This window comes from Meriones unguiculatus, chromosome 11, assembly GCF_030254825.1.
Source record: "Meriones unguiculatus strain TT.TT164.6M chromosome 11, Bangor_MerUng_6.1, whole genome shotgun sequence".
Lineage (NCBI taxonomy): Eukaryota > Metazoa > Chordata > Mammalia > Rodentia > Muridae > Meriones > Meriones unguiculatus.
The window spans coordinates 88,826,832-88,838,834 of NC_083359.1; the positions used below are offsets into that span (position 1 = coordinate 88,826,832).

The 12,003-nt window shown below is 43.9% G+C and overlaps 1 protein-coding gene across 6 annotated transcripts in view; it reads right to left on the reverse strand.

Moving 5' to 3' along the window:
- Pbx1 (PBX homeobox 1) overlaps window positions 1–12,003 on the reverse strand; it is a 311,127-nt gene that overhangs the window by 34,668 nt on the left and 264,456 nt on the right. For 3 of the 6 annotated variants that reach the window (XM_060364628.1, XM_060364633.1, XM_060364630.1), the window contains one exon: window positions 671–5,709. The exons of 2 other annotated variants lie outside the window; for them this stretch is intronic. In XM_060364628.1, coding sequence (XP_060220611.1) covers window positions 5,617–5,709 — 93 coding nt within the window. In that variant the 3' untranslated portion in view covers window positions 671–5,616. Of the gene's footprint in view, window positions 1–670; window positions 5,710–12,003 lie in introns of those variants that run through there. One more of the 6 variants, XM_060364631.1, reaches the window with a different exon arrangement.

Here is a 12,003-nt window from a genome sequence, read left to right on the forward strand (position 1 = left end):
CTCAACTTTCAACTGCCCTTTTTGGAGACATAAAGCATGAAAATAGAAAAGCAATGCTTGTTTAGAACTATGCTTTTTGTGGGACAGCTTGTCAGTCAAGGAGCTAGGAAACAGATCCATCCCACTCCAAAGACAAGCATGGTGTTGAAGGCAGGGACATGGACTTAAAGTGTGGATGCTAAAACACCTAGGCCAGAGGCCCAAGGAATACAAACAGACTAGCAGGCTGAATGTTTCAATGGGATGATAGAAATAAGCGATCACAGGTGAGCTAATTGCTGGAGTGACATTTAGAATACTCTGTAGAATCCACAAGTGTTATTCATGACCTGCATGTTTTCCCCCTTGAAATGTCTTTTTGGCATCACAATTTCCCTTACGAACAGACCGTTCCAGTTAAGGCAAGGTAACCCGTTGGGCAAATAGTCATGACTTAGGGAGTAAATGAGTTACTCCTTGTTCCAGTACACCTGATTTTTTGACTCTTCCTCCCTCCCTCTCTCTCTCTCCCTCCCTCCTTCCCTCGTCTGTGAAGCTGGTAGCCCAGATTTTAAATTGCTGATTAGGGCAATACTTCAAAGCACAAGTCATAGTAACCAGGCCCACTTAAGGAAGAGAAGCTGCCAGCATGTGGGAAGAAATCTGCACAAAATACAAGTGTATATATAGATATTTTTGCAACAAAAGAAACTATTTATTTGGAATCTGCATTACCAGTACAAATTAGGAGACTGTAAAACCTACATCATGTTAGTATCATTAGAGAACACAAAAGTTCAGCTGGAATCGAAGGGGACAGAAGCCTGTGCTCTCACAGAAGCAGAAAAGCTTAAACTTTCAAAACCAAAGTAGAGCCGAGCTTTGCAGGTTTATACTCTCAATAATAAGGGGAAAGGGGGGAGGGGAAAAACCAACAACCAAAGGAAAACACTTCAAAATGAAACCCCCAAAGGGAAGAAGTAATAGAGAGAAAGAGGGGAAAACATTCAATGTTTTATTTATTTTAAGAAAAGGAAAAAAAAAGTTTACAAATAAAATAAAATAAGTTTCCAGCAAGCTTTGAGCTAGGCTGGAAGCCACAAAGGTGAGGTGAAAAGGTTGCCTTCTGCCTCTCATGACATAGAAACAAGAGCTTAGCTGTCTCCAGGTGGAAATGCTTCCTACAGCATAGTTCCACAACTCATTTTTTTTCTTCTTCATGTATTTGACTGGAAGTCCGTCTGCTTTCTGAACATCTGAGTGTTTGAATGAGCGATGTCCAAAACTGAATGTCTGTCCAACAATATGGCTTTCTTTTTCCCCTATAACGAATAGAATATGAGCTTTCCAATGAAGCCTGCTTTGTGATTTAAAGAGCCAACCAATGCACCGGCAGTGAATAAACCAAGAGGGACCCTGGATCCCAAGCAGGTGGACCCAGGGACTGCTTCTTTGATCTATTCCACATGGTAACGGTGCCTATCATGGCAGCACCGCCTGTGGAGTTCTGCTGTGAGAAAGCTCTAGTCTTGTTGGAAGCATTCTTGTGCACTGTTGATGTTAATTCGGGAAAAAGGAAGCCCTTGATTGGGACATTCAGAATCAACAAAGGCAAAAGCCTTTCCTTCCAGCATCCCCTGGACAGACTCAGTGAGGTCTTATTGAAGCAAGTCATTATCACAGGGGCTACAAGGACTGCCACACACCCTGGGCATGCAAGAGAGCAGGAGCATGCGGGCATGGGTTTTATCATTGCTTTTGACATCGACTGAAAGAAAGCAGAACAAGGAGGCAGCCTCTTCGACCAGCGACCCCTTTTCACATCACCTCGTATACATATTTAAGAAAGAAAACTGGCAAGACCCACAAACCTGACAGTGAAAATAAGTACTCCCTCCCCTCAAAGAAACAAAAAACCAAAAGTAACACAAAAACAAACCTCCTTCTCTTTTTGTACTTTTAAGAGCAGGAGTAAAGAAAAGAAAAGAATTTATTTTTCTGGGTCTCAAAATTAATAAACATGATGTGTTAGGTTGTAGCTATTATGTTCACTATTCCAACATTATTTTTTTCTTTTTTTTTTTTCCTTTTTCTTTTTTTAGTTTACAAAATGAATTACGGTCACTTTTAAACATTGTGAAAGAAGAAATGGATATACACAACTTGACACTTTTCTAGCATTCTTGAACTAATTCACAAATGCAAGAAAATAAAAAAGAAAAATGGAGGAAATGAGGAACATAGGTAGTTTGGTGTTAAAAACTAATGCAGGAATGATGTGTATTGTCACAGAGAGGAGGGACACTTCCCCTTCCTGTTTTGCGTGCTATGAGGGTCATTTTTAAAATTTTTTTTTATTATAAACACTATTAAATTCAGACCGCTTTTTTGGTTTTTTTTTCTTTATCTGAATATACAAGAACATTCATTATCAAATGTTCATCATCAGGTACTACAAAGAACGAGACACAAGTCGCAAGAAACAATGGAAAAATGTTAATAAAGCTGAAAGACTTGTTGAGGTTTTTTTTTTTTGCTTTTTTTTCTAAGTTTTTTTCTTTTTAAATTTGAGTTTCTGTAGTTTCATCTTTTTTTGGTATCGAAGTCAGGTTTTTCTGGGCAGAAAAATCAAAAAGGAGGAAGAAAGAGGTGAAGATAGGTGTGAAAAAAGGCAACCAAAATAACAATAATAATACAGTACCACTACCATAGGGAAAGAAGTAGAAAGAAGGTGCCAGTGGGCTCAACTGGTACCCAGGAGCCCATTCTCCAGCAGGAACAGGAGGAGGAGGAGGGGGCGATCAAAAGTGTACACAGTGGCAAACCCAAGGTCTGCTACCATTTCTCAGAGAAAACTGCTGTTGTGGAAAATGGAGCACTCCCCCTTGTATGGGAGACCATGAAGAAATCCTGGGGCACATTTTTTAGGGGCTCTGAGGGATTTAGCTGACAGGAATTCCTAGGGAGCTGAGTTTCTAGAGGCGTGCTCTTTCCACTCCTAGCCGGAGGCTGCCAGCTTTTCCTAGCCTTGCTTGGCCACAGAGTTCTGGTGGCTGCCCTGTTGGAGGGTGACAGTGGGCCCGGAGACAGGCTACAGGCTCAGTGTTGGACCTAAAGGTGAAGTGAGGTGCTGGGTGGGAATCTCAGTGCAACTACTGCCTGGAGAGAAGCAGCCTGTGTGAGAGCAGCGCCGCTTTGGCATGCTCCACTCATCCCCTTGTGTTCAGTCCAGATCTGGAGTCACTTGTTTCTAGGAGAACCTTTCAGTAACTCTTACACTTTTGCTCCATGTTAAACGATGTGATCCAACCATGTCTCTACCAGTAGTTTTGCTACATTCCTGCCACAAAAACAAAGACCACTGGCTCTCGTTACTCTACAGTCTTGTGATGTTGTCCCTTCTAGACACCCTATTCTGAGCATGGTACAGGTTAGTGGATCGTCTTTCTAGTGACCTGACCTGGGTCAGCTAGATATATTTCCATTTGCCAGATAATTACTTTCCGCAGCATCATCTTCAAATACTCATCTCAGATTTCCCAGCTTGCATGTCCTACTCCTCCTAACACACATGAAGAACGTGTGCATTACTCAATGCCATGTGGAATGTGTATGACCCTGTGGGCTGGTTTCTAAGCCCTTGAGCTCTTGTACTTTTTGCCTGGAAGTCCCTGAAGTAGCTGTGATTGGGACAAGGCCTTTCAAGGCCACATATTGGATTCAAGTAGAAACTAATAAAACCAGGTTCTACTCCTGTAGTTTAGAATCTCTTCTCTATCCCAAGAAGACAAACAGACCAAAACCAAATCAGAGCAGGAAGCTCCTTGAACAGCGCTCCATCACTGTGGTGATGACATTAAGGTACTGATAACAAGCAAACACTGGAACAAGAAAACCATGTACTGTTCTGACCTAGCATGGAATGTTCATCAAAGGCACATTGCTTTCCCTGACCATCAGACTTGGAGGTTACATATAAACAGAGCCAGTTTCTTGGGGCTCTTACAAGCCCCTTGGCGAGCCAAGCACCATTCCCATTTTACAGATGAAGTGCAGGAGGCCCCAAAGACATCTGACCACATACCACTTAAACCACTGGCAGAGCTGCCCTCGTTATGTCTGGCAGAGCTGACTGGAGCTCAACTCCAAAGCTAGACTACCTTTCCAGCAAATGTTATCTCCTGTCAACCCCCACGGTGCATTGATCACAGTGATCATTTCAACAATCGCCAACAAAAACTATCACCCTATGATTCTTATGTCTTCTATGATTCTTTGAATTAATTAGTAAAAATTAACCACACACCTATCCCACTCTCTTCTCCAGAGAAAGAAGCCAGGATCCATACACATTGGAATTCCTGTGTATGGCTCCCTGAGCACTCCAGCGGTGGCAGGGATGAAGACAGCTTATACTTGAAATCTGACCTGCACACCCACCCATGAAGTCCCGTGCATTCTACTGTGGCCAGTACGTGTTGGTGGGTCCTAGAAGCCCCAGGCACACATTGCTTCTCTCTCAGGCTCACCAGGTAGAGCGGGATGATTGCTAATGTGTAAGTCTGCACAGGAGGCTATTGCTGGGAGATCATTAGGGAGGTTTCAGAGTGAACGCTGCCAGGGTCTTCTGTTGGGAAGGGTGATGAAGGGCTAGTAGCACCCTTCCAAGCAAGGCTGTGAGGTTGTGAGTGTGTGCCCACCTGTGTGTTATGAATGTGCGTGCACGTCTATGGAGGGACAGTGAAACCTTTCAGGATGAGATGCCTTCACTCTTTACAGACACACTCATCAGGATGCCTCCCTCAGACCTGGCTTGCATGAGGTTCCCGAACACTGAATGGCTGAATGGTCTCCACAGACTGCCTCTGAGACCAAGAGCTGTCTCTAATTGGATGAGAGAGCTGGTAGGAATCCTGCCCTTGCTGTTCCTTGCGGCCTCCCCCGCCTGGCTTCCTGCTTGGGGCTCAGCCTGATAGAGTTCCCCGGGGAAATGTGGCACCTTGAGAAGCCCAGTTATGGCAGTCCCCAACAAACACCGGGGGCCAGAAAGAAGAGGAAGAAATGAGTGTTGTTCCCAGAAAGGAGGGGGAAATGGAAAGAGTGGCCTGGAATGAGTAGGGCAGTGTGGTGTATTCCTGCTAAGAGGTAGTGAGAGTAACAAGAGAGACAGAAGGATTGCCTGTCAGCATAGGGATGAGGGCTCCGAGTGAGGTAAATTTGGCTCCTCAAACCACCAGCATGAAAACATACAAATACGTTTATTGTTTTCTTTGTAATTTGCTTTTCCTTTTTAAATTCCTCTAATTGTGGAAAATATCCTTCAGTGATATAATAGAGGGCAGGAACTCGGGGCATCTAGAACAGAGAACAGGGGCCAGGGAAGATGACAGAAATCAGTCTGACAGCAGGGGGCAGGGGAGGGTGGCTTCTACCCAGAAAAAAAGGGAAGAGAGTATAAAGAAGTGTCCAGATTGGCTGACATAGCATCCCAAAGAAGAGAAGAGAAGGAGACTCTTATTGTGTTTGCTGATTGCTTCGACCTCCAGTCTGACCGCTTCAGCGTTGGGAGAGAGACCCTCCCTCCTGCCCCTGCCCCAACTGCGGCACAGGGTCAGCCGGGATGCGATCGCTGGGAGATCAGTTGGAGGTGTCAGAGTGAACACTGCCAGGGCCTTCTGTAGGGGAGGTCACTGATGAAGGGGTAGTAGCATCCTGCCAACCTCCATTAGCCTAGAAGGGAGAAAGGGAGAGAAGTCAGTCCTCTGTGATCAGGTGGCCTTTTTGAGCAGACAATGACAATGAGGCAACTTGTGGGAGAGACTGGCACCTGGCACGTGGGGACACCCATACAATGGGCATTTAGGGTTGTGGATGATAATATTTTCCCCACATTCAGTGAGTCCATCCTCCCAGTAAGCCTTTGTATCCAATGCTGACACCTCCCACTTGTGTGAAATGTTAGTATTTCTCCAAGATTCTATAATTCAGTCCCCGTCATCTATGGAGTGACAGCTGTCTTCCAGTCAGGAGACCTGAGAGTTCTATTTTGGCTCTAATCTCACCAACAACAAGCCATTGGTGAGGGTTAAGTACCTAAATAGGGCTAGTTTTGGTTTCTTCTCTGAGGAATAAGATGCCTGGCTCAGATACTTTCATGCTTTCTGAAGTGTTTTCCCCTCCCCTCTAGCTCTGTATCCTGAGTGTTTATGGGCTGCCAGGTCCTGTTCTATGCCAGGGTCTAGAATCTCTTTGGTATATAGTAATGAGCTAGTATAGTTCATGTACTCAAGAAAGGGGCTAAGACAAGACCATGAATGACCTGTTATTCAAGACAGAACCTAACCAGCAGTGAAGCCTATTGTTAAGAAGGTCAGGGCTTCCATGAGGGCAATATTGTGTCTTGTTGGAGCACCAGGAACTGATGGATTTGCAGAATATATTGCTATGAAGAGAGAAGGGCGAGACTGGAGTTGGAGGGTTAAACTGGGAGAGGGAGCGGAAAGAGGGGAAAAGGGAGAAATATGGGGAGGGACAACTATCATTAAGGTCCATTTGAGGGACCATATGGAAACCTGAAACTAAAGATAAAAATATATAAAATATATAAATGGAGTCACCAAATAATGGGGGAGACTGGACATCTATGCCATCAAGGAAAACCTCCAGTGCCAGGCCTGGGTTACATCTACTTGAGTCACTGGCCAGAAGGGCCTCATAAAAAATCCCCAAACATCTCAGGCTGCGGCCAAAGCTATCATTTGCTCTCTACAAACTGATGACAAGGCCCTGTAGATGAAAATAACTCTTATATATCTCATTGAACAGAGAAATTGAGCTGGTAGCTAACTAGAGGCCTCGCCCCCACTGACAAGTATTCAAGGTACCAAAGGAGAAAGATAATTATCAACCCAGCTACGAACCCTGTGACCTACATTAGCGACCTGCCTACAAGATATGCTGATACCATAGCGGCACAGATGTTGCGAAAGTAACCAATCACTCTGATTGAATTTAAGGCCTACTCCATAAGATAGAGCTCATGCCTTGACATTGTCTAGAACCCATGTTCTAGACATAGCTATGATGGCCAAGAACCTGAAACTGGATAGGTAATAGGCCCAGGGGAAAAACAAATACTATTGTTTTGCTAAAGAAATACAGCAATGCAAGAACTTCTAGTGACATTCTTCTGTACCCATAGATCAGTGGCTTGCACATTCATCATCAGGGATGCTTCTACTTGCATCAGATGGTAACTGACACACAGACCCACAACTCGGACAATGTACAGAGCTGACAGATTTGTGGAACACTCTGTCCTAAATGGGATGTCTTCATCAAAATTTCCCCTTAGGGGTCAGAGCCCTATGTGGAAGAGGAGTTGGAAAGACTGTAAAAGCCAGATGTGGTGGGTGACACCAAGGAAGCAGTATTAGCCAGATACAGCAAGACTGATGCAAACATGAACTAACAGAGACTGCAACAGTATCAACAGGGCCTGTATGGTTCAAGCCAGATGGGGTCCCAGCATTAAGAAGGGAAAGTAGACCTGTTTCTCCACCCCTAAGCAAGAAACTATCAGCAATTGGAACCTACTCACAAAGGAAAAATAAGTCTCCAATGGAGGCTCACTGGGTATAGATGACCAACACAAACTAACCCAATGGTATTTTTGTAGACTTTTTGTCCTATATTTCTTTCTTTAGATTTTTTTTTGGTCTTTTGCTTGTATTTCGCCTTGGAATTTTGTGTATGTATGTATGTATGTGTTGTATGTGGAGAGGGAAGAGATTCCTGTTTGTTTTTTAAAGAGAGAGAAAAAGAAAGGGTGTGGATTTGGGTGGGTTGGGAGGTAGAAGGATCTTGGAGGAGTCGGGAGAGGGGAAAGCATGATCAGAATATATTGTCTAAACTTTTTTTTTCAACTAAAAAAAAAAAAAAAGCCCAACCAAACACAAAGAAGGTTTCCATGAAAACAATATTGTGTCCTGCTGGAGCATCAGGAACTAATTTTTTTTTTTTGTACTTAAAATTTTTATTATCTTATTTTATTTTTTGGTATTTCTTTTTCTTTTACAATTTATTCATTATATATCCTGATTGAAGCCTCCTCCCTCAACTTCTCCCAGTCCCACCCTTCCTCCTTCTTTTCCCCTATCCCCTTTCTCTAGTCCACTGAAAGGGGGAGTTCTCTTTTCTGCCATCTGCCCATAGCTTATCAAGTCTCAACAGGACTGCCTGGATCCTCTTCCTCTGTGGCCTGGCAAGGCCGTATCATCAGGGGCAAGCAGGCAACCAAATTCATGACAGAGGCAGCCCCTGCTCCCCTTACTTGGGAATCCACATGGAGACTGAGCTGTCTAACAACTCTGATATTCCATCTTACACCCAGCAGAATGGCTAAGATAAAAAAAAAACAAGTGACAGCACATCCTGGAGAGGATATGGAGAAAGGGGAAACCTCCTCAATTGCTAGTGGGAGTGTAAACTTGTACAACCACTTTGGAAATCAATCTAGCACTTTCTCAGAAAATTGGGAGTAGAACTACCTCAAGATCCAGCTATAGCACTCCTGGGAATAAACCCAAAAGATGCCCCAACATTCAATAAAGACATTTGCTCAACTATGTTCATAGCAGCTTTATTTGGAGTAGCCAGAATCTGGAAACAACCTAGATATCCCTCAACGGAGGAAGGGATACAAAAATTATGGCATATTTACACATCAGGAACTAATTAACGTACTCAGCAGAGGAAATGAACCTTGAGAAGGTGATTCAAGTGAAATATCAAGGCCACCACTGTGGGAAACAGTAAAATGGTAGCAAGAGAGGAAACTCTAAACCTGACGGGTCCTCTGGAGGACATTTGTACTAGGCCTCGACCAAATAAATTGTTCTTTAGAGTTTGTGGAGTAGACAGTCTTACCAAACACCCCAGAACCAAAATAGTCCAAAAGTGATTTTTCAATGACATTTAATTCATGACTGATATGTTTGAGATCACTGAGGTCACTGCACCATACAATGTGTCTCCTGTCCCAATCACTGTATTCTTGGAAGCGGTTTACCTCAAGTCCAGAAATGGAAAGGTCAAACAGACTATGTCTTAAGGATTCCTGGTAAAAATAGTTTCTATCATCTGTCCTTTGGCTTTATTCTTTGAAAACTCTGGAGTAGACCGGCAGACATTATTATTCACATTTAGAAGGGATCAGCACTGGACTGTTGGAAAATCCACAGTAAACAGAAGAGTGAAACACAGGCCTCCTAACTTCTGAAGCCAGCTCCTTATCTGCCCACTTTCCTCAACTTGGCTTCTGGTGTCATTGGATCACTCAATGATGCTCCAACTTTCCCAGGAAAGCCAGATTTTTCACTCAAAACAGCTTCCACTGAGTCATTTTGGCATAGAGTAGGTTTTACCAAACCCCTTACAAGGGAAAGATCTGGATAGCAAGTGGCTTATTCCAGGCAGCACCAAGAAGATCATGCCTCCCAAACCTCAGGTCCATGAACACCTGCTCTGAGCTCCACCCTCCAACCAGACAGTCCTTCCCACTGTCTCCTCTGCTGGAAAACTTCTCCCACTTGCCTGTATTTGGGACATTTCACTGAGAACAGTGAAGGTACAATGAGAATCCTATCACAGCGTGAGGTTTTTTTGTGTTCCAGGGGCAAAGAATTGGCAGTATAATCCATACCAGAAAGAGAATTAATTCAAATTCCTAGCGCAGGTTGTCATGGGGAGATGGTACCTCCATTTTCCCACCCATCTAAGGGTGTATATATTCTGGTGTCATTTGAGGCTTGCTGGGAACAGTAACTACACTTATTTCTTTTTCTACAAGAAAGTCTTCTGGTGCTATTAGTCTTTTTTTTTTCTCTGAAAAAAAAATAGGGTATGCTTATCAATAATATTTAGAAAATAGACAAGCTTAAAACACAAAATACTTAACACCCATAATCTACTACTCAGAGATAATTACTGTTAGCACTTTGATATCTGTCTATTCTAATAATTTTATATGGGTATGTTTCTTTGATATTTTGATAGATAGATAGATAGACAGACAGATAGATAGACAGGCAGGCAGGCAGGCAGGCGAGCAAGCATGTTGTGCTATGCATGGAGTTGAAGGAGAGTAGGCAGGTATTTTTGGTTTGTGTTGACTGAGCAGTATGGGATCTGAGGGGAAAGTGATAAAAGATATTTAAGTACAACAGCAAGACAGAGTAAAGCGTTAGGAAGAACAAAAACAAAAAACAACCTTAAGACTGCCCTGGTACAAGTCAGGAAATGCCAGGCAAGCTGTTAGCATGTGTGTCACAGCATGTGGCCTAGGGGCGTTGGGATGACCATCACCACCCTTGAGTAGCCATGCTACAGTTCACTAAAACACTGGGGCCCTCTGAAGGAGCATTCAGGAAAGATCATCAGCTGGGCTCTGCCTTTTAGGAAGGGCTGGCAATCCATACTGCTCAGAAACGCTGAGAGACTTCTCCTTATATTTTCTCTGGGCTGGGGTATCTTAGAGAACTGAAATTTAACTTCTCTTCTTTAAGAATCTGAATTTCTCAAACTAGTACAAGATGCCCGGGGTGGGGGTGGGAGTGGGCTACAGGGAACTCACAGATGGTGGACAAGGGTTAGTTCAACCAAATATCAAAACGAACATTTTAAATATGCTAGTTGGACCACTGAAGAATATATGAAATTTGCACCCCAAATAAATACATGCAATAAACCTTCCAGCTTTGTAATAAACAAAACCAAACAAATCCCTAAACCCCTCTTCTGTCCTGAAGCCCAAAGAATGGGCATATACATATGCACATGCCTTTTAGATTTGGCAATCACCATCCAAGGGTAAGACTCTTTCACATTAGCCCCAAGCCCACATTCTAGGAAAGCCTTGGGGTTTGAAACCAAATTGTGTAGCTGGTCACCTTACCCAAGGATAGACCAAGCACGATCCCTGTGCTTCCTGCATTATTTAGGAAACAGTAGCACAGGAGGTTCAAGTCAGACAGGGACAAACACTTTGTAAAACAACGGCACGTGGTGCCAAGAGACCCGGGAGAATTCCCTTCCCTAGAAGTGCTTTATACAGTGGAGGACCGCCTGCTCCTGTGGCTGCTGGAAACCGCTGGCTGAGAAAACTGCAAGCAAACCCTACAGCCCTGTCTTTCCCGTAAATCACTCAGGCCGCTCCTGAGGTATCCTTCCAGCTTTAACGTGAGACCTTCAGAGGCTGTACCATCTTGGGAAACAGCTGACCTCGCTTACTGCCACGTTAACCCTCGGGAGCAATTCTTTCCCTCGTCCCTGACTGCGGGTGAATATTAAGCAGAAAGCTCTGCCTTTGTGTGTTTATTATCTGGGCGAAGTGAGAGGAAAGAACGCTCTCATTAGCAGCTGTGTGCCGGCGGCAGGAACTAAGACTACGTTTTTGCTGCACCCCGGCTCTCCCTCTTCACTGTCTGATGCACGCTGTCCCTCGTAATGGACAGCGCGTCACAGTGTTCACCTCAGAAACCACCCTCGCCGACTAATTTGTTTTCATTTCTGGCGGACTTAGTCGTTTTCATTTCTGAAGTCATCCCTCCTGATGGAGTCTTTTGCACAGGGTGGAGAAGCAAGACCCAATCCCAATCTTCATTGTTTCACCAGGGGAAGCGTAAAGGTTAATAGAATAGGTTCAACCTAGAACCTTACGGAGGAGAAAGATACAGTATAAAATTGGAACTAAATGCAGCAGGTTCCCAAGGTAAGAAAAAAAATATACATATAGATCTTCAAGGCAGGAATGAAAGATATCACGAGACCAAAATGCTTGAAACTGAAACAAAAGTGACTCTTTACTCTATGCCCACTCTAAAGAACCCGGATCAGAATCTGACATGGACCACATTTTGCTGGAAGCATACCTAAAGGCAAAGCATGGCTGTCTGAAGATACAGACAGAGGAATGAATGCCCAGGCCAAGACTGGGGCAGTGGCGGGCTGGAAAATCTACTCTGT